The following is a 23,677-nucleotide window of genomic DNA, read 5'->3' as shown; positions in this document are numbered from 1 at the left end:
GCTTCAAAAATGGATCCCAGTGGTGGAACCTGTCTATTCCGCTGTTAGGGAAAACGTTCTTGTTTGCCACTACGTAAGAGTCCCATTACTGGTCTGGGTTCTGCTTTGGACACACACAGAACAAAGCACTTCATCCCTGTACCCCAGGGACCCTCGTGTAAGGTCTACAGGTCTATCTTGAGCTTTGTCTTTTCCAGGACACACACTCAGGCATCTTTTGCTATGATCAGAATACACACAAAATGTTGGCACACAAAAGAGGCTTGGAAACCAGGGAGACGACCTGTGCGGTACATATGGGACAATGGAGGCAAAGCAGAGGCAGGATCTCCTCTGACCCCACAGTGGGGTCCTGCCAGAACGCCAGGACTAAGTTCCTGGCTCCCCGACTCCTGGCCTTGTGTTGTTTCCACGACACCAAGCTCCGGATTCCCACCGTCCCTCTCTTCCACGGGGACAGGACTGGAAATGCCACAGTCTGGCTCAGAACCATCTAGACCTGGGTGTGAGCCCCGATGTTTATTGGCTGTGTGACTGGGGTAAGCCCCTTGACATCTCTGAGGCTTTGTTTCTTTAACCAAAAAATAAAATAAAATGAAAGAATAAAATAGGGACCATAATGCTAATGGGTGTGTGTGTGTGTGGGGGCGTGTGTGTGTGTGTGTGTGAGAGAGAGAGAGAGAGAGAGAGAAGGAGGAGTGTGTGTGTGTGTGTGTGTGTGTGTTTGAGAGAGAGAGAGAGAGAGAGAGAGAGAGAGAGGGAAGGAGGAGGGGGTATATAAAAAAAGAGAATGAAATGGAGCTACATGTGAAGAGCTCATACCATCTGGCACATAAAGCCCAGAGTAGCTTCACAAGGACTCTCAGCTCCCTCCCTCCTCCCCACTCTCAACACGGCCAGGGCAGCGTCCAGCTCAGAGCTCCAGCCGGCCGCCGAGTTTACAGCGCTGGGGTGGCACCGTGGTTAGGCTCACGGGCTCAAGTCCAAAGCCCTATGTCGGATGCCGATTCTGAAGCCTCCCAGACATGGGACCTTGGGCAGGGCATCTTCCCCTCCTGAGCCTCAGTTCCCCAAAACTACAAAGGCGAATAACAACACCTACCTCACAAGATGTCTGGAAGGATTAAAGGCATCAAGGCATGAGGAGCACTCGGAATGGCCTGGCACACAGTAAGCACTCAATAAATGTCATTACCGTCAGATGGCTACTGTGTGGCTCTCCCCAGGGGCCTGGAAGGTGTCGGTGGGGCCACGAGGGCAGCTGAGAAGGAAATGCTCTCATCGTCCATTTCTGGAGCTGACGCCCACCAGACAGCCACATGAGAGGCAGAATCACCTTCCTGTGGAGGCTGCCATTTTAATGACATCTGAAAGGTCCTACTTCCCCACTTCAGAGGTGTTAATTAGTCGCACGTCTGGCTTCCATCCGATTCCTGAGACTTCAGGAGTGGGAAAGAAACCGCAAGAGTGTGAATGCAGAGGGAAAGCGAGCAGCCTTGGCGACCAGGAGCAGCGCACAGAATCCACGCGATGACGGACGTTCCGGCGCGCGGCCCGGAGGGCCCAGGATCCCCCCAGCCTGTGTCGGCGTGAAGGAGACGGCGGGGGCAGCGGGGACGGTCCCAAAGGGGCATCTGATCATGATGCCATGCCAACCCTTCGGCAAGTCAGTGAACCTCCCCAGGACTCGGCCGCCACACCTACAGAATGGAATGTACCTGATGGTGATTATGATAATCACTAACATTTACAGGGTGCTTGCTATGAGACGTTCTGCTAAGAGCTCTGCCTGTGTTAGCTCACTTAATCTTTACTTTGAGTCTGTGAATATATCTGTGACTACATATACATATATATACATGACGATTATCTCCATCTTACCTAGGAAGAAACTGGGGTTCAGAGATGTTAGGTGTCTGCCCCAGGGTGCAGGGCTGGCGAGGGTCAGATGCGGGATTTAAACTTGGGTCTGACTCTGAGCTTTGTGACCACTGCAAGGCCCCGCCTGGCAAAGCCGCGCAGCCCTCGCCGCCGCCTCCCTCTGGGTTCTGTCTTGGCTTTAGAGTTCACCACCGGCCCCGACCGGGTCTCCTGTGCTGGACGACGGAAATGACGACAACACTTCTCCTTCTGCCCCTGTCAGGGACACTCTCTTCTGCTTCCCAGTCTCTGAGGGACGATTTCATTTCAACAAATTGATAAAAACAAAATGCTAAAAACCAAATGCTAGCACTTTTCAAACCCGTTAAGAAGGTCTTCCGCAGTCCCAGGGCTGTAAGGGGGAGACGGTTCTCTCTCTCTCTCTCACACACAGACACACGCACACTTTACCAGGCAGGCAGCGGCAGGTGGGGAGGGGCCCCGCCCTCCCCGCCCTCCCCGCAGCTCCTGAACACGTGCCAGCCAAGCCTGTGGTAAACACAGGAATGCAGCTGCCAAGCCCTCTGGGGCATTCATTAATTAAACTCTATGGATTTGCTCTGTTCCCGGAAACCTCCACTCATTTCAATAATAACTGGAGGCCAACCAGGCTTGGGCTGTAAAAACAGCATGCAAACCACTCAGCCAAGGTGGACAAGAGCGAAACACCCGGGGAGGGGCTGAGGCTTGAGTGCCAGCCTGCCCCAAAGGGCCGCCAAGTCCCTGCTATCCCTGAGCCGCTGCCCCTTATCTGAACAGGGGCGGGTGGCGCCCAGACCATACCGGGAGCTCCTTTCCTGGAACCGCGGGGCCTTGTGAGGCCTGTCCCATCGACACCTGGGCGGGATGACTTATACATCTATACATGTACCTTGCTCTCTGCCCAATAAAAATAGAGGAGAGAATAAACTAACCTTGACTTTATAAAGGCAGTTTAGAGAACAGAGTCTTTTAATGGAAGTCAGTGTATATAATTCTAGAGGGAAAAGGAATGACTAGACACATTTAAACGTGTGCTACACAAGAGACCAATTCTCTAGTCAGTGAGTACGGCTGAATTCACCCATTGGGAGGCACGCGCCTAGCCCCCAGATCTAGCCTCTCTGGGCGGGGATGCGCCACAAATGGCCAATGTAATCAGTGCGGCGAGGTGTTCCCACTCAGGCCAGCCAGCGAGTCCACAGCACTTCTCTGGGCTGAGATCTAAGACACCCGGGAGGCCAAGGACCACCTCTGGCGGGAGCTAATGTACATCTGCCTAATAGAAGGTTCCGAAAAGTCCTGCATTAAAAACATTGTTTAACCAAGTGATTTTTCAATGTATTGTCCCTGGTATTTGTTACCCATGGAACACCCATCCACACGTCAAATGGAGCAAAAGAGAATTCTGGGAAACTCCCAGACCAGCAAAGTGAGGGGGGAAACCAGTCATCGGAATCCTCAGTGGAGATGAGGTGGGATGGCTGGCTGAACAAGGGTCCTGAGGTCCCTTCCCCACCCTGGTGTTCAGGGGACACACCTGTGAAATGTCCACCCTTTGACTCATCAATTCATTCACATCCCTCAGGTCCCTCCCAGCAGCCTCTTGAAACATCTTACAAGTAAGGGAGCCCAGGGCCTGAGAGGCACAGGAAGCTGCTCTCAGGTTTGATCGGGGCCTGTCCTACTCTGATGCTGTGTTCTTTCTGTTACACTGCCTGACCCCGCGGGGCTCAGCGCGGCGGCACCTCGGAATCATCTGGGCAGCTTTGAAAACACCAGTGATAACTCCCGCTTCCTGGACAGCAGCCCAGACCAATTTTGTCAGTCTCTGGAGAGGAGGGGCCCGGGCACCTGCATTTCTGAGAAGCTCCGTTCCCTAACAATGGTTTGCAAATTGAAAGGCTGAGAGCTTGGCCAGAGGGGAAGGCGTTGGGAATGACCCAGATCCTGCTTACAGATTCTGTGTGCCCGGTTAAATCCCGCTGGTTTATATGGGGGGATCCAAGAGGGTGCAAGTGTGTTGTTTCTTTTTTAAGGTTGACTTAAATCACTTCTGGGAATAATGCAAAAAAAAAAAAAAAAAAACCAACCCCAAAAAACAAAAACAAAAACAAACAAAAAAAACACCCAGGAGCCATCTCTGATACAATAACAGTCGTGACCCCTGCCACTTAGTAACCCGACAGGGCCACAGGCGTCCTGGAAGGCCGCCACGCCCCTTCCACGTGCATCACCCCCGGCGTCCTGAGAGCAACCCTAGGAGTTGGTGCCCTGCCGCCCCTTTTTGGAGAGGAAGAACTTGAGGCACCGAGGGGCCGAGTAACCTGTCCACAGCCATCCAGCAGGGAGGTGGCAGAGTGGCAGAGCTGGGAACTGAACCTGAAAGCAGCCTGCCCTGCAACCTGCTGTGCCTCAGTGAGAAATGGGATGGTGTCACCGTGACCCTGTTCTCAGAGGGCAGGGAGAGGACCTTGTCTCCCCGGACCTTGAGGCCCTCCCTGAGCCGCCCCACATAACAAACAAAACAGGACAAAGGCGACAGGCAGGCCGGCAGCCAGGGCTGAAGGCGGCCCCCAGAGATGACAGTTTCCCGGGATGACATCAGCCTGAACCAGTGCAAATGGCCCCTTCACCTGACCAGCCACATGGCCCAGCGGCCTGGAGGGTGACGTCATCACCACCTCCCCGGAGGGAATGCACGGCTCCCAACGGCCTGCCAGGACCTGGAGAGAGAAGCTCTGCGCCAGAGACCGGAGCCACAGCAGGCCCCCCGAGAGGCAGCAGGGACCCGCTCAGGCCCAGGCACCGGGAGCCGCCTGGGGGCTGACAAGGCACCCGGTACACACTGGGTGCCCCAGCACCCGAGATCCCGAAATGGGCGTCGCAAGGGCTGGGCTGCAGGAGGCCCCCCGGAGCTCAGAGTTAGACGTCCAGAACGAGAGCAGCCCCTGTCATTGCGTCGCTGTGTGTCACTGGCGAGGCCTTGCCCGGTCTGAACACGGCGTCTCTGGTCTCTGGTGGAGGGCAGTGGGTGGTGGCATCGCGGCGCCGTTCCCCACTTTCCTTTTTCTTTGTGAGCTTTGGAAAACTTTCTAAGCAAAATCACAGGCACCTAACGTATGAAAGAGATCAAAGAGCAACTCTGGTTTGGTGGGTGGGGGCTGGGGCCCTGAGGCCGGCTCTCTCCTCCGGGTCCCCTCGTCCCATGAAAGCCACCGGCAGGACGAAGCTTCTCCAGCTCGTGCAGGTCTGGGACCCTAAGTGGCCGATCTGTCTCCCTGGGAAGAACACGTTTGGAGAGCAGCGGCGAGGGGCTCCTGGCCCGGAGGATGGGGTCCCCAGCGCTGCAGGGGCCGCGCTGGGGGCACGGGCAGCCCCACAGCCCTGGGCGGAGGCCCAGGTCCACGGGGAATCCGGGAGTGGGAGCCCATCCGGATTGGTGCGACTTCCCAGTCTCCTCCGCCCCAACAGGACATGATTTTTTCTTAGCAATTCACCTTTATGGAATCTTTTCAACATGTTTCTGTTTTCATAGGATGACCACACTCTTTTTTTTGCGCGCTCCTATTGCATACATTTATGTCACAGCAAATCAAGTTATGTAATGATGATTACAAGCACAACTAGCCTAAAGAGGTCTGGGATCAAAGACAATGGATCCCGCTCATTCATTCATTCAGGAAGTGTTTATGAAGTGCTAGGTAATGAAGACTTATTGGAAGGAGCGTGAGGAATTTCCTGGGGTTATGAGAATATTCTAGGTCTTCATAAAGATGTAGGCTACAGGGTCTGCACTTGTCAAAACTCACCAACCTGTACGCTTAAGACATACAAATTTGGCTGTATGTAAATCAAACCTCTAAAATATTTATCATCTTTCATGTACTTATTGAAAATGTGCTTATAACAAAGCAGTGAATATAATACCATTAATATCCCTACTCAGCATGTTTTAGAGCCGACCTCCTGCCAGGCATTATCCTGGGCACTTCATGTATGACAACCAATCTATCCTTCATGACATGCTTATGAAATGCTATTATCCCCATTTTAGAGATAGGGACGCTGAGGCACAGAGACGTGAAGTAACTTGCCTACGTCTCACAGCTAGTAGACTGTAAAGCTGGGGTTGGAACAGATGTCTTCTGGCTCCAGAGTTGCGTTTTTAGCCACTGATCTGCTTTTTCTGATTCTCAGCAAAACAGAGAGAGGCCCCTGTCCTCATGGCACTTACGTTCTTGAGGGAAAGCCATGAAGCACTCGTGACTCAGCTCGGGAGAGCGGCGGCGGCGGCGGCGAGCCTTGGCATGCAGGGGGAAGCCCCCAGCCTCGGCACGCAGGCACCCCGGCCACTAAGTGCGCGCCTGCCCCACCCTGAACCCCTCAGGTTGACCCTGGGAGTAACGTAGCGTCAGGGGTGTGATGCACTCAGTACCGTGCCTGGCACACGGCAGACCCGTCGCACAGGTCAGCTGAATAAACAAGCAGGGGATGCCGTCCAAAGCCCCTGATGAGCAGCTTCGGCAACCTCCCTTTGGCAACGTCTCACATCAGTTCAGACAGGATTCCGGATGAGCTCTCGGCAAGGCTGCCTGACTTCAACCCCACACAGCCGTGTAGACAAAGATGGCGAGCCCAGAAGAGCTGGCAGGATGTTGGGGTCCAGAAAGATGGCTTACAGGGGGGTACGCACAGACATGGAACAGGGGTATCAAAGGAAACCAGAGTGGCCTGGAAGGTCAAAACAAAACTGGATTTTCTGTTGGTCAAGGCAAGAAGTGACTGTCAATGTCTTGATACTTCACTGTAATAGGTCACAAGACTTCTGTGGTCCTCAGGAAGGACAGCCATGACCTTGCGGGGACAGTTTGCTGTTGAACAGAGAACTCCGTATTTACAAACCAGAGCCTCTCCAAACCAAGTTCCTAGCAAGAAAGCACAGCTCGCTGAGCCCTAGCCGTCTACCTAACAAACGTGTCTGGTGGCCACCTGGGGGCTTAGAGCCCGTGTCTGTGTTCATCCATGCATTTGTTCACTGATCAGATATTTATGGAGCATCACAAATGTGCCAGGCGTAGTGCTGGGCTCTGAGGACATGTAAGTGCACACTTCTCAGTGTTGCTTTGTGGTCTAGCGGGAATTGCAGAATTTGGAAGAAGGTGCAGAGACACCTCGATGAGTGTTAATAATTCATGCCGCCATCACTTGTTTACTCACTCACTCACTCATTCATTCATTCATTCATTCAGGCCCACACTGTTTGTTACAGCGAATGTGCAGCAAGCCCTCTGTAAGGCCACCCTGTCCAGGAGGGATGGGACCTTCTCCGTCTTGTTCCCTGATGGATCCTTATGCCTGGTGCACAGACGGTGCTCCATAAATGCTCGTGGACTGAGGGAACAGCTTTCAGGACTCGTTTCTCAAAGGGCTGTGCCCACATGACAGCCTCCACCCGGGGCTCAGGTGGGGCTCTGGCTATGCAGGCGGATTCTGCAGACCCGTAAGACCCGCGTCTGGGACTCGACTCGCCGAACCAGTATCCAAGGCAACCATCAAAGTTTGAGTTCGAACCTCACAGTGTAAGCCCCTGGCGGTACCCAAGGACACGACAGCTCAAAGTAGTCCAGACCCTTGGCCAAGGTTCCAGGCACAGGGAGTGGCGGTGCCGGATTCAAACCCAGGTCCCCTGCCCTTGACTCCGCAACTCCTGCTGCTCCCCCACCCCCACCCTGGCAGCCAGAAAACACCGAAGCAGCACAGACGCTTCGCTCCCCCACAATTCAGCTCGCAGACCTGGAAGGATTACATTTCACACCCATGGCACTGAGTAGTTGAAAATCCACAGGGCTCCATATTATATGAAAAGATTAGGAAACTCATTAAGCAGAGCTCTGACAGCCTCCGTTCTTTTTTTATCCCTCCCCCAAAAGGGCCTGCATTTCTGCAGGAGAAAAGAAAAAAAAAATATCCAAGGTAGGCTACGGAAAAATCTCCAGCCGCTCTGTCCTCGTCATCTACCAGGATGCCTCTTCGTTAGCTCTGCACGGCTGCCTCCTTCCTGATTACCTGTGGCTGTTAATGACCCCAATACGCTTTCACATCAAGGAGCCATTCAGCGGCGGGAGGGAGGGTTCAGAGCTTCCCACAAGGAGGGCAGGGAAACCCAGTGGAAGCCGGAGGCTGGGAGCCACCGGCTCTGTCACTGTGTGCCAGGTCCACCTGACAACGGAAATACACAAGGGGGGTCATTTTGGTGACAACACAGCACAGTTTTAAGAAGAGGCTTAACCTTCTTAAAACTCCAGCAGAGCCTGGGTCCCTGCCCCATCATTCCAGGTGGAGGGAATGGCTTGTGCACAGGCAGGGAGGAGGGACGGTTGTCCCAGAGCTGCGAGCAGCCCCAGGTGGTTGGCAAGGAAGGCCTGGTAGAGGGAAACAATTACGATTATTAGCTGTGGCTACTGTGCGCTCACCACATGCCAGGCGCTCTGCTGTGCATCTTACTCATCACTGTGGAATTCTCACTGCCCTGAGGGAAGCGTGGTAATTCCCTGTTTGCAGATGGGGAAACCGAGGCTTCAAGTCTTGCTGAAAGTCAGCCAACTGGTAGAGAGAGGAGCAGGGATCTGAATGCAGGCTGAGTGCATTGGGAAGGCACTGAGGGGTCACACCAGAGCCTCCATCCACGGACAGGGAAACCAAGGCCCCCACGCAGGGCTGCTGAAAAGGGCTTGGCTCGAGGCTGACGGCTGGGATCATTTTACTGAAAACTGCCCCAAGGGGGGAGATCATCTCACGATTTTTAACACCTCCCATAGCTGCAGAGTTTTGCAAACAGTAGGAGCTCAATAAATGTCTGCTGCTCAACTCTGAAGGATATCATGGTTGAGAATCATGGCCTCTGAACGCCCCAGCTTTGAATTTAGGAATGTAAGCTCCAGCCCTGGGTCTGTCGCCGCGCTGCTGTGTGACTTTGTGTAGGTCTCTTTCCCTCTCTGGGCCTTGGCTTCCCCAGCTGCAATGTGAAAGGGGTGGACTGGAATGAGTGCCAGATGTGCTGACATTCAAGGCTCAGGAGCAGCGTCCGGAAGAGTCCTGCCCCTCATGACCTGTTGACACTTGCTCCCAGGACTCCTGTAAAACTGTCATGGCTAACGAAGGTCTGTTTACCCTCGTACACTCTTCACACCCAGCACCAGATGTTCCAGAACCTCCCAGTCACTTCCTGCCAAGGTGTCTGTAAGGGGTGGGAGAGGCAACTGCTTCTACACGGCCACCACCTCCATCCCTCACACTGACCCAGGGCGGAAGGCAAGTAAGTACCAAGGACAGAAGAGCAGACTCCTATGGCTACTACTTGAGGAATTCCAGGGGTTCAGCGACAGGTGTGCCTGGGGAAGCCAGGGTGGTGTGTGGTGGGAAGGAGGGCTGCCGCATGATTTCTGGCTCTGGCAGAAAGCAAGTATCTGGATACAGAACCTGACAACGCCAGGTTGGGAGCTCACCAGTCTGTGCAAGGCACCTTGGAAGCTGAGGGGACGTGTCCCGGCCCCCCCTTTTGACAGGTCGTAGCTGGAACGAGAATAATGCGCTGAGCGTGCGCAGTGTCATCCTGGGACACCTGACATGCATTCCTGTCACCCTCCTGGCTTGGCAGATATTATTTGCTGGAACAAAATGCTTTATCAGAGTGGAAATGCCAAAATTTACACCAGGAATCAAAGGGCATCTTATGTAAATGCTGGGGGATTCCAAAGCCCTATACTGATGTTTCTACTCCGCTCTGAGTCTGTCGCGCAGGGCCACATGGTTACCCAGGGCCTGGCAGGGACCTCGGCTCACCCCTCTTGGCTCCCAGGTCAGATTCTTACCATCTGCTTCAGTGCCTCTCCACCAAGGGCCATTTCCCCCCAAGGGACATTCAGGAAAGCCTGGAAACGGTGGACAGGGGCCAAGGATGCTGCTCAGCTCCCTACAATGCACAGGACAGTCCCCAGAACAAAGCATAATGGCCCAAGTAACCACTTTGCTGGGGTGTGAAACCCTCCCCTACACCAGGCGCCTCTCAGGAAAGGTACCCAGGCCCCTCAGTCTATTGCCCTGATTGGAAGGGCCATGCAGTGAGGCAGCGGCAGACCCGGGCTGGAGCGCACAGGTAGTGCAGGAGGCGACTCTGAGCAGGTCACACCTGTTATCATTTATAAAACAGGGATAACAAAAATAGCACTTATACCCCATAGGGTTCCTGCAAGGATGGGATAAGCTAATGCAGTTTGCTTGGTGGCTGGCACACGTTACTCTTTCAGCCTTAATTTCCCCACCTAAGAAATGGGACCGTAGCCTCTGCTTTGGCACAACCTGCAAGCCTCTCCCCCTCCCACTGCTACAGAGAAGCCATGTTTTCCCAGATGGTCTTGCCAGACAAATCAGACATCCTGGAGAAGCAGCGGCTGTAGAAGGCATGGGGCCAGCAGCGGGCTTCCCCTTCCTGTGGGCGAGAAAGAAACACCTGCGGAGGCGGAGAGTGGGGGGGATGGGCAAAGGTGGGGTAAAGGTGACTTCCAGTTAGAAGATAAAAGGTCCTGGGGACATAACGTGCGGTATGGTGATCCCAGTATTAATGCTGTGATGTATATTTGAAAGTTGCTAAGCGCATAGATCCTAAAAGTTCTCACCACAAAAAAAAAGAAAAGAAAAAAAAAAGAAAAAGAAAAGAAAAGAAAAAAGTGTAACTATGTGAGATGATAGATGTTAATAATTAGATTTATGGTGCTGGTGATTTCCTGATTTATACAGAAGTCAATTCATTACGTTGTACACTTTAATACAATGTTACGTGTGAATGATATCTCAGTAAAACTGATGGGGGCAATACCTCAAAAAATACAAGATTGGAAAAAGAAATATTTGTGTTAAGCTGCTGGGAGTGGTCAGTTCACTATTGCAACATAACATACCCTAATCTGACTAATATATCAAGATTATAGTGAGACTAACAGCAGCTAACATTTATTCTGTACTTTCTAGGCTCCAGGCACTGTGCTGAAGTTCTCCACAGGGAAACTGAGGCTCACAGAAGCAAGAGTCACTTGTCTGAGGTCCCACAGTTACTTAGTGGCAAACCTGAGATTCAAACCCAGATCTGTCTTAAAACGAAAGCCAAGCTCTTAACAAGACTGACCCAATTCTACCTACATCCTTTTTATTTTTCTTCCATCAAGAAAGGATGGCCAAGGATACCAAATCTGTTTAAAAATCAATAGTAACAACGGTTCACAAACATTGTCATTTTTAAATTGTGGTTGTGACTTATGTTTGAGGAACCTGCCTCTCACAGAGCAGGACAACCCAGAAGGGCTCTTCTGGCCCAGAAACTGAGGCGGGGAAAGTTGCTCTTGCCTGCCATGCCGTCGATCCCTGCACAGAGCTCGCTGCTGTTTACGGCCGGGCCCACGCAATGAATGTTTGATGAGATGAATGAAGTGATGAGCACTTAGGATCCAAGAAATGGATTCCATCTCATGCCAGGAGATTCCTGCCAACTCCTAAAAGGGTGAGTTACTCACAAGCCCCTGGGACCCTGAACCCTGGCTGGCCGAGCAGTCTCCTTTACCTGCAAGAACCCGAGACAAGAAAAGCACCCACGGGGAATGCCAAAGGTTACCACATGACAGGCCTTGGACAGGTCACCCGAGGTCCTCCCACCTCAATTTACCCATCTGTGACATGAAGGATTAGGTACTGCTCCCGGTGATCCTTAGGCTGTTGTGGTAGGAATAAACGAGAAGGAACGTGTATCGGTTATATATTGCTGCGTAACAAACAGCCCCCCAACTCAGTGGCTTGAAGCAACAAGCATTGCTTCTCATTGTTTCTGAAAGTTCGCGATCCAGGAGAGCCTTAGCTAGGAGGTGTCGCGTCCTGGCTGGCAGCTGAGTGGAGACTCCCGCGGCTCGCCTTGTGGGCCTCTGTCAGGGCCGCCTGCGTGCCCTCAGCACATGGCAGCTGGCCTCCCCACAATGAACAGTCCAAAGCAGGGAAAGGGTAACCAGGAGGGAAGTCACAGCATCTTTTGTAACCTGATCTCAGAAGCGACGCCATCACTTCTGCTGTATTCTGTTGGTTAAAAAGACCAACCTGGTGCAGGAGGGGACTTCCTGATGGTGTGACTATCATAAGGTGAGCACCCTTGGGGGCCAACCTGGAGGCTGCCTGCCAGTGACTGGATGTGTCTTGCCAACTCTGAAGCACTAAACAAATAACGATGACAATGGTGATGATAGAAACCACTTATTGAGACTCTGCTATACACGAAGCACTGTGTCAAGTGTTCCACATGCATGGTTACCTCCGCCCCAGCCACAGAGGCGTGTAATAGTGCTAGCCCCGTTTTACAGAAGAAGAAATGGGGGCATAGAGAGACCAAGTAGCCTCTTCAAAGTCATACAGCGAGCGAGAGGTGGGAGCAGGCCTGAGGGCCCCAGTGGCTGGGCCCTACCATTTGCCTTCTTAACCAACAGTAAGGTGCTGGAGCTGGCCCGGCCTGGCCCCAGAGGCAACCAGGGAATGCGTGGGAGCCAGCTGTGAGCCACTTGTTATAAGCCATCACTAAAATGTAAATGATATACTTACAATGAAATTAACCATACTAAAAGCAAAGATAAAAAAATACACATATGGTATCGCTTCCAAATTACTACATTTTACTATTATTCACAGCCTTGAGGTCATCTACACATATGGAACCTGTATAGTGCCAATACTGTATAATAATGATACACCTCGCATCTTTTCTCATGTCCACGTGCTAATTGGTGGCCTAAAATTGGCCCTGGTGGGCGTGCTACACCACAGGAATAGGCAAAAGCTACAAATCAGAGCTTTTCTTCCCCAAAACCTGGTTGTCGAATATCTACCAGCAGACCACTGTAAATTGACCCAACATATTATTTCTTCTACGAAGGAATTACCTTGATGGCTCCTTGCGAGAGAGCCCATTCTTCACGAAATCCAAAAATATCCCATTCCCTGTGATACTGATCAATCCAGGTTTCCTTCCTGAAGTCTCTGACTTCCTGGCGAGGAAGCTAGAGGCATTTGTCAGAACAAAACATGTGAGGTCTGAAAACCCTGCAAGGGGGAGAAAGTGAGAGTAACAGAGGCCTTCGAGCTTCAGAAGGCCTCTCAGAATCCAAAGACATGCGCACGCAGGCCTCCTTCAAAGCCCAAAACGGGAGCAACCCAGACCCCCGGCCAAAGGGGTGAATCAATTACGGAGCATGCACGCAGCAGCATGTTGCATGGGTAACAAAAGTGGTCTTTACTGAAGACCTATAAAACTTACATTTTATTTTAAAGGATGGAAAAAGACAGAAAGCTGGCAATTTTGTTCAAAAAAAGGGAGGAAAAAAGACAGGAAGGAAATGCACTTGAATGCCAAGAATGGTTTTCATGGATGTCAGAATAATGGGTGGATTTTGTTTTTGTTCAGCTTTTCTATTCTTTCCAAGTACAAAATGAGCACGTCCCACTTTTTGAGTCGGAGGGAGGGGAGAGATGACCCGTGGTATTTCACACAAGCAGCGCCCCGCAGAGCAGCCGCACCCTTTGTCCTGCCCTGCCTGTCACTCCAGGTCCCTCCCGGAGGCACCCAGTCTTGGCCCTGGCTGGACTGATAAAGGGACCATTGTTCTCCGGGTGACATCATCCTGCTGCCGGGAGGGCAAAAAGGAGACCTGAAATTGGGTGCGGCCAGCGCAGAAGAAAGCAGCCCGCGCTGCCTGCGTCCCTGCGCCAGAGCAGCGGGCACTGTCGCTTCACCCCGGCCTTTGGGGCTGCACTGAAGTCCAGCACCCGTTTCACACTCGAAGGGGCAGCCCGAGGCCAGAGCACATGGCAGGGCTCTGGACATGCAGCGGCTGGCAGCATCTGGCACAGACGCCAAGAGATGGAGGCGGGGGTCATGGCAGCTGAACCCCACTCCCCTGAAGCCCAGGTCTCCAGGAGGCATGAGACAACCTGTGCCCGGCACACAGAAGGCACCCAGTAAGTGGTAGTTGCACGTGTTAACTCCACTCTTGGTACCATTCCTTGGCTCAAAACTTTACAGTACTAAAATCTCCCATCGTCACCAGAGCCCTCGGCCCACACAGCCTGGGCCCTGCCCACCTGCCCTAACCGCCTTCTCACCCCTCCCCCTCACCCACTTTGCTGCAGCCGGCCTGGCCTCCCTGCCGTTTCTCACCCCAGCCAGGGCCTGCCACAGGGCCTTTGCACTTGCATTTCCCACCACCAGGGCGGGGCTCTTCCTCCCAACTTCCTTAAGACTTCCTCCCTCACTCCATTCAGGTCTCTCATGAGACGGCCTCCCTGATGGCTCCTCCCAAAGCACAGACCCCGGGCCCTGTGACCGTTTTCTTTCGGAGCCCTCACAGGCATCTAAGAATTTCTTGTTCGTTCATTTACTCGGCGACTTGTTGACTGCGACACCCTGTCCCGTGAGTCCCATGAGAGCACAGCCCGGTCTGTCTCATCCTCCACCCGGCACAAAGGAGGTACTTCATTAAAAAAAAGTTTTAATGAAAGAATGAATGGTTTTCGTTACCATCGTGGCTCAGATTTTTCCATCGGGCTCTCTGCAAGGAAAGAACCCCAGACCAGCCTGGCCTGGAATCCTGGGCCAGGGCCACGTCACTGATCTTCTCTGGGCCTCAGTTTACCCATCTGTGATATGGCAACGGCGCCACAACGTGGACACAAGGATAAAGGAGAGTGAACTTCAGGACGGCAGATACGACGTGCTGAGCACTATTGCAGGCACTGGCGACACCACGGCGAGCCAGGCTGACCAGAGCCCTGGCTCTGCCTCGCAGGCCTGACTCCCTGATGGAGGAGACCGGGAACAAACGAGTGCAGGTTGATCTCAGTGCCCGCGGGCAGGTGGAGAGAAGCTTGGCGGGGATCCCTCCGCCTCCGCGGTCAGGCAGCCTCTCTGCGCAGGTGCGGAGAGAAAGGCATTCCAGGCAGCGGGAGCAGAGGGCAAAGGCCCCTGGTCTGGAATGGATGTGCGCTGACAAAGAGCAGGGGGTCAGCGTGGCAGGAGAAGAGTGAGCAGGGAGGGTGGCAGTAAGAGCCGAGGTCAAAAGGGAGGCAGGGTCCGCCCCACGGGGCCTTGCTGGCCAAGGTAGGGAGCCGGGGCTTCCCAAGTCTGGGGCATGACTTGCCCCCTGGGGTTGCTGGGCAGAGAATGGACTGGAGGCGAGGGGGCCAGAGTAGGAGCGGTGAGGAGGGTGGACTAGGTTGAATAGTGGCCTCCGAAAAGGTATGTCCACATCCTACCCCTGGCACCTATGAATGTGACTTTGTTTGGGGGAAAAAAAAAGTCTATGCTGATGCAGTTAACTTAAGGATCTCAAGATGAATTCATGCTGGACTATCTGTTGGGCCCTAAATCCACTGACAAGTGTCCTTATAAGGACAGAGGAGAAGCCTTGTGAAGGTGGAGACAGAGCTTAGGTGGCTGCAACCACAGGCCAAGGGATGCGTGAAGCCATCGGAACCTGGAAGGGGCAGGAAGGATCCTCCCCAAGGGCCCTAGGAAGGTGGAATGGCCCGACGACACCTTGATTTTGGACTTCTGGCCTCCATGACAAATTGAGACAAATATCTCTGGTTGCCAGCCCCCACTGTGTGGCAATGTATTACGGCAGCCTCAAAAAACTAATGCAGAGGAGGTGTTGTCTGAAAACGGGGCTTCTGAAGACAAGAGCCACAAACATCTCTTTACTTTGAAATCCTCTCCCACTTGCTAAAATAAAGAGGAGATTTATATGTCTGGGGGTGGGGGAGACACTGAGCCCTGCTGAATATTTTAGGCATCCATTTCACTCCATAACTGACGCAGAACCAAATACTCCCCCTCAGCCTTCGGCTGGAGCTCTGAATGCTCCGCACGGCTGCCGATGCTTGAACTGCGCATCTCCAGGGCGGGGCGGGCTATGGGCCTGGCGAGGCGGACACACACCCTAGTGCTGGACCACCATCCTCACCGATCCCAGCTGTGTGACCCCGGGCCTGTGACTTTACCTCTCTGTGCTTCAGATTTCTCCTCCATTCAACATGGGCCTACACCCCGCTTCCCTCAGGGGCAGCTGCGCAGGTTCAATGAGACCAGTTCCTGGCAAGCAGAAGGTACTCAATGTGCAGGACCCCTTTCTTCTTCTCCCAACTCAGGCCAGCAGGAAGAATAGTCTGGTACAGTCATTGCTATAATCCCCCCCACCAAATTACACACAGCAGTGGTTTTCAACTGGGTATAGGGAGGGGTGGATGTGGTAGGGGGCAGACAGGAAGTGATTTGCCCCCAGCAGACTCTTGGCAACGTTTGGAGACGTTGCTGGTGGTCACTTGGAGGTGCTACTGGCATCTGGTGGGGAGGCCAGGGATGATCCTACAACACATGGAACGTCTCCCTCACCCACAAAGAATTGTCTGACCCAAGTATCAATAGTGGTGAGGTTGAGAAACTCCGACGGACGGCAACAGTTTGATGTTACAGGCAAGCTCTTGATATTTTCCTTTTATATTTGTATTTATATTACATATTTATGTGTGGACATGTTTTCCGATCTGCCCCCCTAAAAGGCAGCTCTGCAAAAGCAGGGATGGTGTCTGTTTTGTTCACAGCCACTCCCCCAGCCCCAGCCCCTGGTGGGCGCTCGATAAATACCGGTGGGGCAAGAAGGTGAGTGAACGGGCGACGGTATTCAAGTCACACACGCCTCGTGCTTAGTGCAGGGCCTGGCACCCGGCAAAAACCCATGAGAGCTCGCTAGGTTCCTACCCTCTTAGCTGATGCTCAGACTGGTCTGGCTCCCCAGGCAGGTGGGAGTCACCCAGAACCTGCACCCCATCCCCCAACCCTAAAAGGGAGGTGAAATAAATGCACATTTGCTAAGCACGTCCTGTATATCAGGTGTTTAACAGATGCCAGGGCTGTGCTGGTTCCTTCTTACTCCAACCCACTGGCCCACCCACCAGACAAGTCCCAGGTGAAGCCCCATTTTACAGACAAGGACACCGAGGTGGGAACAGGTGATTTAACTTGCCCAGGGTCCCTTGGGAGCACCCGGTGCAGCTGAGACTCGAGCCCAGGCCTGTCCTATTCCAAAGCCATCTTTGCAGAACGACCCTAGGCCCTGGAAACCCCCACTTCCCACTGTTATTCCAGCATTAGCCTCCTGTGGCACTGCCGTTGCTCCTGGGTTCTGGAATGTTCTGTCTGGCCTCTCGGTGGGGCCCGCCTAGTCTGCTGGGCCTCACACAACGTGCCTCTTCCTGCCTTTGTGGCTCAGAAACAATGAGTTTGATTTCCTTCATTCCCCCTTTTCTTTCTCAGAGGCACAGGCAGGCCATTAGCAAATTACTTCAAGGCTGGCTTTAGAAAACATCTCAGGGCACGCCTCTGAGGGTTACTATAAGCCCGCTGCAGATTCTTCTACAGGCTCTGAGTAAACACTAGCCTCAGGCAGGATTTGGAGCTGAACAGATTATTTAGATAAATCATGTACCAGTCCGAGCCTCCAGACGGGGGGGCCCTGCCCCTCTAAGCGCCAGCTCGCGAGTTGCCGCCTTCCCTAAACTCTTCAGTAATTGTCTGTGGCTTTCAAAACGACCTCCCATAAAACAAATATTTAAGTGAAATCCCCAGGTAAAAGGGGTTTGTGTGGATTTTTCAGTTCAATGGGAATCTCTGAAAAAGTGGTTTGGGAGAAAAGGTTTGGTTGTCACAGTCGGTGACTTTTAAGGTACTCGTGCCACAGGGCATCGCACGGTTACAGGCGCATCACTGCCCGAAAATAATAATAATGGGAAGTGTGACCGTGAAAGGATGATAGTCCCCATTTCACAGATGAGCAAACTGAGGCACAGAGACGGGAGGAGTCCACCCAAGGTCGCACAGCGGGGAGGTGGCAGAGCCAGGATTTGAACCTGTTCCCATCCCAACTCTGCTCTCATTCCACCGAGTCCGAACGGCGTGGCACCCAGCAGAGAGGCACTTATGCACACACTGCGTGTTCGGCTCCATGAGGGATGTTCACGCCAACCTCATGACCCCGAGGTCTGCCCATTTGACAGAGGAGAAAACCGAGGCTTGCGAACGGGTCAAGTGTGCTCAGCACCAGGGTGGCGGAGTCTGATTTGAGTTCTCCACCTGTACCAGCTGGTGCCCACCGCTCAGGGATGCCACGTGCTCAACGGGCAGGAACCCGACGCCCAGGATCATTGTGCGCACATTCACTTTGTTAGAGGCGCTGCAAAAACCGTGAACGGCGGCAGTGGCGGCTCGCAGGGCACTAACTCCGCGCTTTCACCTAGCGGAACCCCCACGTTACACAGGCAGGGGGGCCAAGGCCTGGGGCCACAGAGCTCCCAGGGTGGGGGGGGGGGCTGCATGTTGCCACCCCCACACCCTTCACTGCACTGCCGGAGAGGGACCAAGAGCGAAAGAGACAGAGAGACGCACACAGAGACAGAGGGACAGAAAGAAGAAATAAGAGGTCTCCCCCCTACCTTCCAGAGGCTGAAGTCAGGCATCTGTCTCATAAACTCAGGCCCCACTGATCTGTCCAGGGCCACAAAGCAGCACAGATCCAGGAGAGACGATATCATATGCATGAGGCACCTGTTTACGCCGGACTGCTCTGGCTGCTGCGTGGCCCCCGCAACAGTCACTGCACCTCTCTGGGCCAGCCAAGGGAACACCAGGTCAGTCCCTGCACCTTGAGGGCAGCTGTGAGCGTTGGCGATGCCAACGGTGCTGGTGGTCGGCTTGAAACCTGTTGCACCCCAGGACTCCATCCCTCAATGCTGGGTGCCTATCGACCTTTGGGACTCACTGCAGGGCTGGACCCAGGGAAGGAGCATGCCCAGCCCCTCGCCCGTCTTCAGCCTCCTGAGAACTGGGCCAACAGAGTCAGCTGTGGAAACGCCGGCCCCTCTCTTCAAGTTCAGTCCTGGTTGCTAACGTGGGCTGCCCTGAAGTGTGAAGTTTTCAGGAAGTCCTGGAGAAAACCTTTCGCCAGAGACAGCCCCGGGGTGGGGGTCAGAGCCTGGGACTCTAGCCCTAACTTTGCCTCTCACTTCCTGTGCTACCTGAGGCGGTGCCTTTCCGCCTCTGGGCCCACCTCTCCAAAGGTCCTTGAGACTGAGCCCACACCATCCCCTAGCAAGACACAGGGCAAGTTTTTAGTCATTAGCTGTCATTCCTGCCTGTCTGCCAAGCTCCATCAGGCCTGTCTGAGTGAGAGATGATGACACCCCAGGACCCAGCCAGAGGCCCCATCCCGGCCCACTCACACCAAGCCCCTGGTTCACTGGCCAGTGGGCAAACCCACCCACCGACCCCCTCGAGTCTCGTTAGGTAATCAGAGGCGACCTGGAGACTTTGCTCCATGACAAGACAACAAAAGCCACAACTCAACATGCATACGACAGGGACACTCAGTCATCCTGGGAGGGTGAGAGGAAACAAAGCAGGTGTCAACTAATCCTGCCTAAAAATAGGGGAGGACAAGCATTTCTGTCAGGGGCCAGGCTGCCGGCGCTTGCAGACAAATCGACTGGCTAAGCCAGCCCGACCGCCGTGCCGGCCCGTCCACACAGACGCGGTCCAGCCTAACTTCCCGACCACTGCGGGGCAGAGAGAAACCCCCCTGTCGGGGGGTGGCCACCCCATGACTCTTTCCCAGGCGCGGGGAGCAGGAAACTGGGGCCTGACGGATGACTGCTCTGGAAGAGGCTACTTCCCTGGCTAGGTCTGCGGGACCCCTCCCCACCACTGGAGGAATGTGGGAGGGGAGGAGTTTGACTGCTGTTTTAATATTTAAAAAAAAAACAAACAACACACAAGCTTACAAAGTCTGGTGGCTCCGAATCCGGGTGCCTTTTCCTTAGGGAAGAAAACCTCTGCTGGCTGCGAGCGGAGAAGCGGCGGAGAGACTCTCGGCTCCGGGAGGCGAGGTGTCGGAAGGACGAGGTGCGCTTGAAGGGGGTCCGGCTGGGGGGCTCCCCACCGGCCCGCTCATGGCTCACTGTGGTGGTCACTAAGTTGAGAGCATCCTGGAAGGACCTCCTCACGGTGCCCATCCACTGGGTCATGTGGGTTTGGGCCACGGTGAGTTTGTCCCCCAAGTAATCCATGGGGCCGGGGGGCGAGAGGAAGAGCAATCAGAATGCCAGGGTCCCCCTCTTCCTCTTTGCCGCTCCTGGAAGTTTGGGGCTTGCGTGGAGAGAAAAGCCAGCAGCCCCCTTCAGCCAAAGCAAGAGTGAATCAACATCACCCAGCTAGAAGCCGGCTGGCTGCATCCACGGGTCTCGCTCCGAAGAGAGTTCAGGGTCGGGCTGGGAGCCCACTGGCCAGCGTTGGAAAGTCAACACGCTGGGAGGTCCAATATCCAGTCCCTGGCGATCACCTCACCGAATTGGCTGTGGCCAGGAGCTTAAAGGAACCAGCGGCACTGGCTCCAGGGCGTGACAGTCCCTCGAGGTGGGGGGAGGAAGAGACGGTGGCCCTGGGCACCCTCGTCCTCACTTTCCCCCAGGTAAGGGGCCCCTCCCAGGAGCACACTGGAAGGACCCGGTGGGCAGGCTACTAGCTGCCGCGGCCCCCTGCCCAGCTGCCCACAGCTGGGCCCCGCTCACCTGACCCATGCAGGTTTTGTTCGCTGGCCAGAAATTCCAAACCTGTCGGCCGGCAGGCAGCTAGCTCATTTCCGGAGGCAGCCACCAGGGCCCCCGGGTCCCCTGGCTGAGCAGCCCGGGATGACATCAGTCCCTGTCTTAGCGAGGGGCTTCGCTGCCCAGGAATGCAGGAGGGGCCTCAGGGAAGCAGACGCCCAGGGAGCTGACGTCCGCCCCCATTTTCTTCCCCCAAGTCTCAACTCGCTCACCGTCCCGCGGGGCTGACGGTGACTTCACGTGCCAGGCTGCCTACCCGCCCTGTGCCCTCACTGCAGGCGCGGGGGAGACGCCGCTGCACGCGGCACACGCGGGTGCATGTGTGCCCGTGTGTCTGAGACGGGGCAGCCCTGGGAGGTTGGAACAGTTGAGAAGCTGCCTCCAGGGTGACAGGCTAGCTTCTCGGGACCTATGGCCGGCTGTCAGTCTGTCTCCCTCTGGCGGTCTGTTTCTCTATCAGGTTCTCTCCTCCCTCTCCCTGTGTCTCAGTTTCCATCTCTCTCTCTCTCTCTCTCTCTCTCTCTCTCTCTCTCTCTTTCTCTCTCTCCTTCCGGCCTTTTCTCCCTGCCTCCCTGGAAGGCAAGAGAGAGCCAGGTGAAACAGCCCTGGAGGTCCCCCAAGGAAGGAACTGGGCTGGGCCGTATTTCAGTACAGGCGGGGTTGCCATGGCAACCCCGGGGCACAGCATCTGCCCCATCCTGGGCCGGCAGGCTCTTAGCACAGGGAGCAATGGGAATGATTCATGGTTTACACTGGGTCACATGAGCTCCTGGGTTTTAACCCTTACGGAGCTGGAGTAGTTGGAATGGGGACTGGGGGGACAGGACAGCAGCACCGGAAACCCAAGCGGGTTGTCGGGCAGGGTCAGCAGCCGCTGGGTCCCAGAGGGGAGGCACATTTGCTGCTTCCTCAGGAGAACCCCATGTTACAGATGAGAAAATGCGGACTCGGAGGCCCGCACCCAAGGTCGCAGAGCAGGGGTGCTGCCAGGGCATGGACAGAGGGGGTTCCCTCCCCGCTGTGCTCCGGATCCCAGAGGGCACCTGGGCCGGAGTTGCAGCTCAGTAAATATTTACTGTTCAGACACCCAGTCCAACGCTGAAACGTTGACCCGTCTGACTGTTCCCGAGTGCCCCCCCGACCTGCGTCACCTCGGCCTTGAGCAAATGTTTGTTCCCTAGACACTGATCCAGGGGCCTTGCTCGAGAGAGGTTTTCACAAAGGCATCGGATGACACGGTCTCTTCCTTCTCTAGACTCCTCGTCCTACGGCCGTTCAGTCATTCTTTCACTCACGCACGCATCTCAGTCAGGGCTGCCTGCTCGGGGCCGTGCACAGGCACAGAGCCTAGGAAAGGTCCCTGCCGTCAGGGCTCACAGGCCAGCAGGACACTCCAGCGCTGGCCAGAATTTACTGGAGTGAGTCCCTGATGTCATCCCAAGTGCTCCCAGGAATTAACTCATGAATCCTCACGTGAACCCATTGGACAGAGGGAGACACTGAGGCCCAGAAAGTCAAAGTCATCTACCAAGGTCATGCAATGTGGCGGGCAGCCTCCAAGACGCTCCCAGGGATCCCTGTCCCGTGGTTCATACCCCGGCATGGTCCCCAGCTACCGCAGGGTTAGCCTTTGTGCCACCTGGCTCTAAAAAAGAAGGAGGCAGAAGTGACCACATGCGACGTCTATGGCTAGGCCATGGAGGGTGCCACGGCCTCCACCTGGCTCTCTGAGATCCCGCTGGGGACAGCCAGATACTGTGTGTTAAACAGCCCTGAGGACAGACCCACATGGGCCGAGTCGGAGGCCCCGTGAGGGGACCGCTGCGGAAGTGACCCATATCCCAGCTCGCTCCCTCCGACAACAGTGGGGGCCCTGGCAGACAGCTTAACAGCAGCTCCTGAGAGCTGCTCCCAGACCCCTGAGCCACAGAAATCACAAGGGACACAAATGCCCAGGGGCAGGGCAGTGCCTGGCCCGTTGGACACCAAGGGCTGCAGCAGAATCAGGGAGGGCGGGGAGGGCAGCCGGCAGGCCCTGCCTGTTAGGAAGCATCGCTCAACACACAGACGCAGACCAGGAAGCTTGGGCGGGCCCCACCCACCACTTGCACAGCCTCCAGGGACAGGCCTCCTGGACCCCAAGGCCTTTCACTGTCCTCACACGGCATGTACACAGTCAGCCTCCTGCGGCAGGCAGGTGACGTCTCAGCCCTGCTCCCTTGCCCTGTGGGACAGGAACTTCCAGAGGAGAAAGAGCCGAGTCCTGCCCGCACAGAAATAACTGAAGAGCTGGAAAGGATCATAGCTTTTGAACAGATAACCTGGACACAGAGGTGGGTCAATCTACTGGACACCCTCAGAAGGAAGAACATTAAATCAACTCCGTACGTGAAATACATTTAAAGTGATAATACCTGGTGCTGGCCAGGCTGTGGGCAAAGAGACACACACAGGGCCCAGCAGAAGTAACGCTGTTGAGTGTGGTTGGTGGGGTCTGTGACTGCCTCACATGAGGACAGCAATGTGAACATTTCACCTAAAGTGTCATATGGCGTGCTTGAGTGTGATATTGTTATGTTACAGAATTACATGCCTATGATTTTGTATTAAAAGGTTTGGTATAGATTACCAGCTCATAAAAGAGGGGCATTATTTGTGCTGGACCCTGTATGTCCGGAGCAGGTGGAAATGGAAATCAGTATATGTTTCCTGAAGGGAATTTAGCACCCCATATCCAAAGTCTAAAAAATAGTGGCCTGTCAGTTAATGACCTACAGGCTGAACTGTACTGATATCTGTAACTTACTTTGAAATGCAGGAAAAAAAGAAAAAAGGAAGATAAACTGAGGAATGGCTGGTTGGCTAGATTTTTATAAATAAAATACAGCAAAGTTAGTCATTGTAGTATGTAGCCGGTAGGTATATGTGTGTTCTCTGTACAATTTTTCTGTATTTTGAAAATTTTCATAATAAAGAGCTGGGGGTAGGAGGATGTGCCTGCCTTTTGGCCCTGAAGTTTATGATCCAGTTCCATATC

At 54.2% G+C, this 23,677-nt stretch overlaps 1 protein-coding gene across 1 annotated transcript in view; it reads right to left on the bottom strand.

Annotated features, from left to right (window-relative positions):
- Positions 1-21,460, bottom strand: part of KIAA1671 (KIAA1671 ortholog) — a 61,063-nt gene extending 39,603 nt beyond the window's left edge. Inside the window, exon 1 of the mRNA XM_054594161.1 lies at positions 19,819-21,460. Within this exon, the coding sequence (XP_054450136.1) occupies positions 19,819-20,103 (285 nt within the window). The 5' untranslated portion in view covers positions 20,104-21,460. The remainder of the gene's footprint in view (positions 1-19,818) is intronic.
- Between the last annotated feature and the right edge of the window lie 2,217 nt (positions 21,461-23,677).

This window comes from Pteronotus mesoamericanus, unplaced genomic scaffold (genome assembly GCF_021234165.1).
Source record: "Pteronotus mesoamericanus isolate MK-2021 breed Mesoamerican mustached bat unplaced genomic scaffold, CSHL_Meso_final scaffold_507, whole genome shotgun sequence".
Taxonomy (NCBI): domain Eukaryota; kingdom Metazoa; phylum Chordata; class Mammalia; order Chiroptera; family Mormoopidae; genus Pteronotus; species Pteronotus mesoamericanus.
Note: the sequence above shows the minus strand (reverse complement) of the source record. Positions and strands in the feature narration are given on the sequence as shown.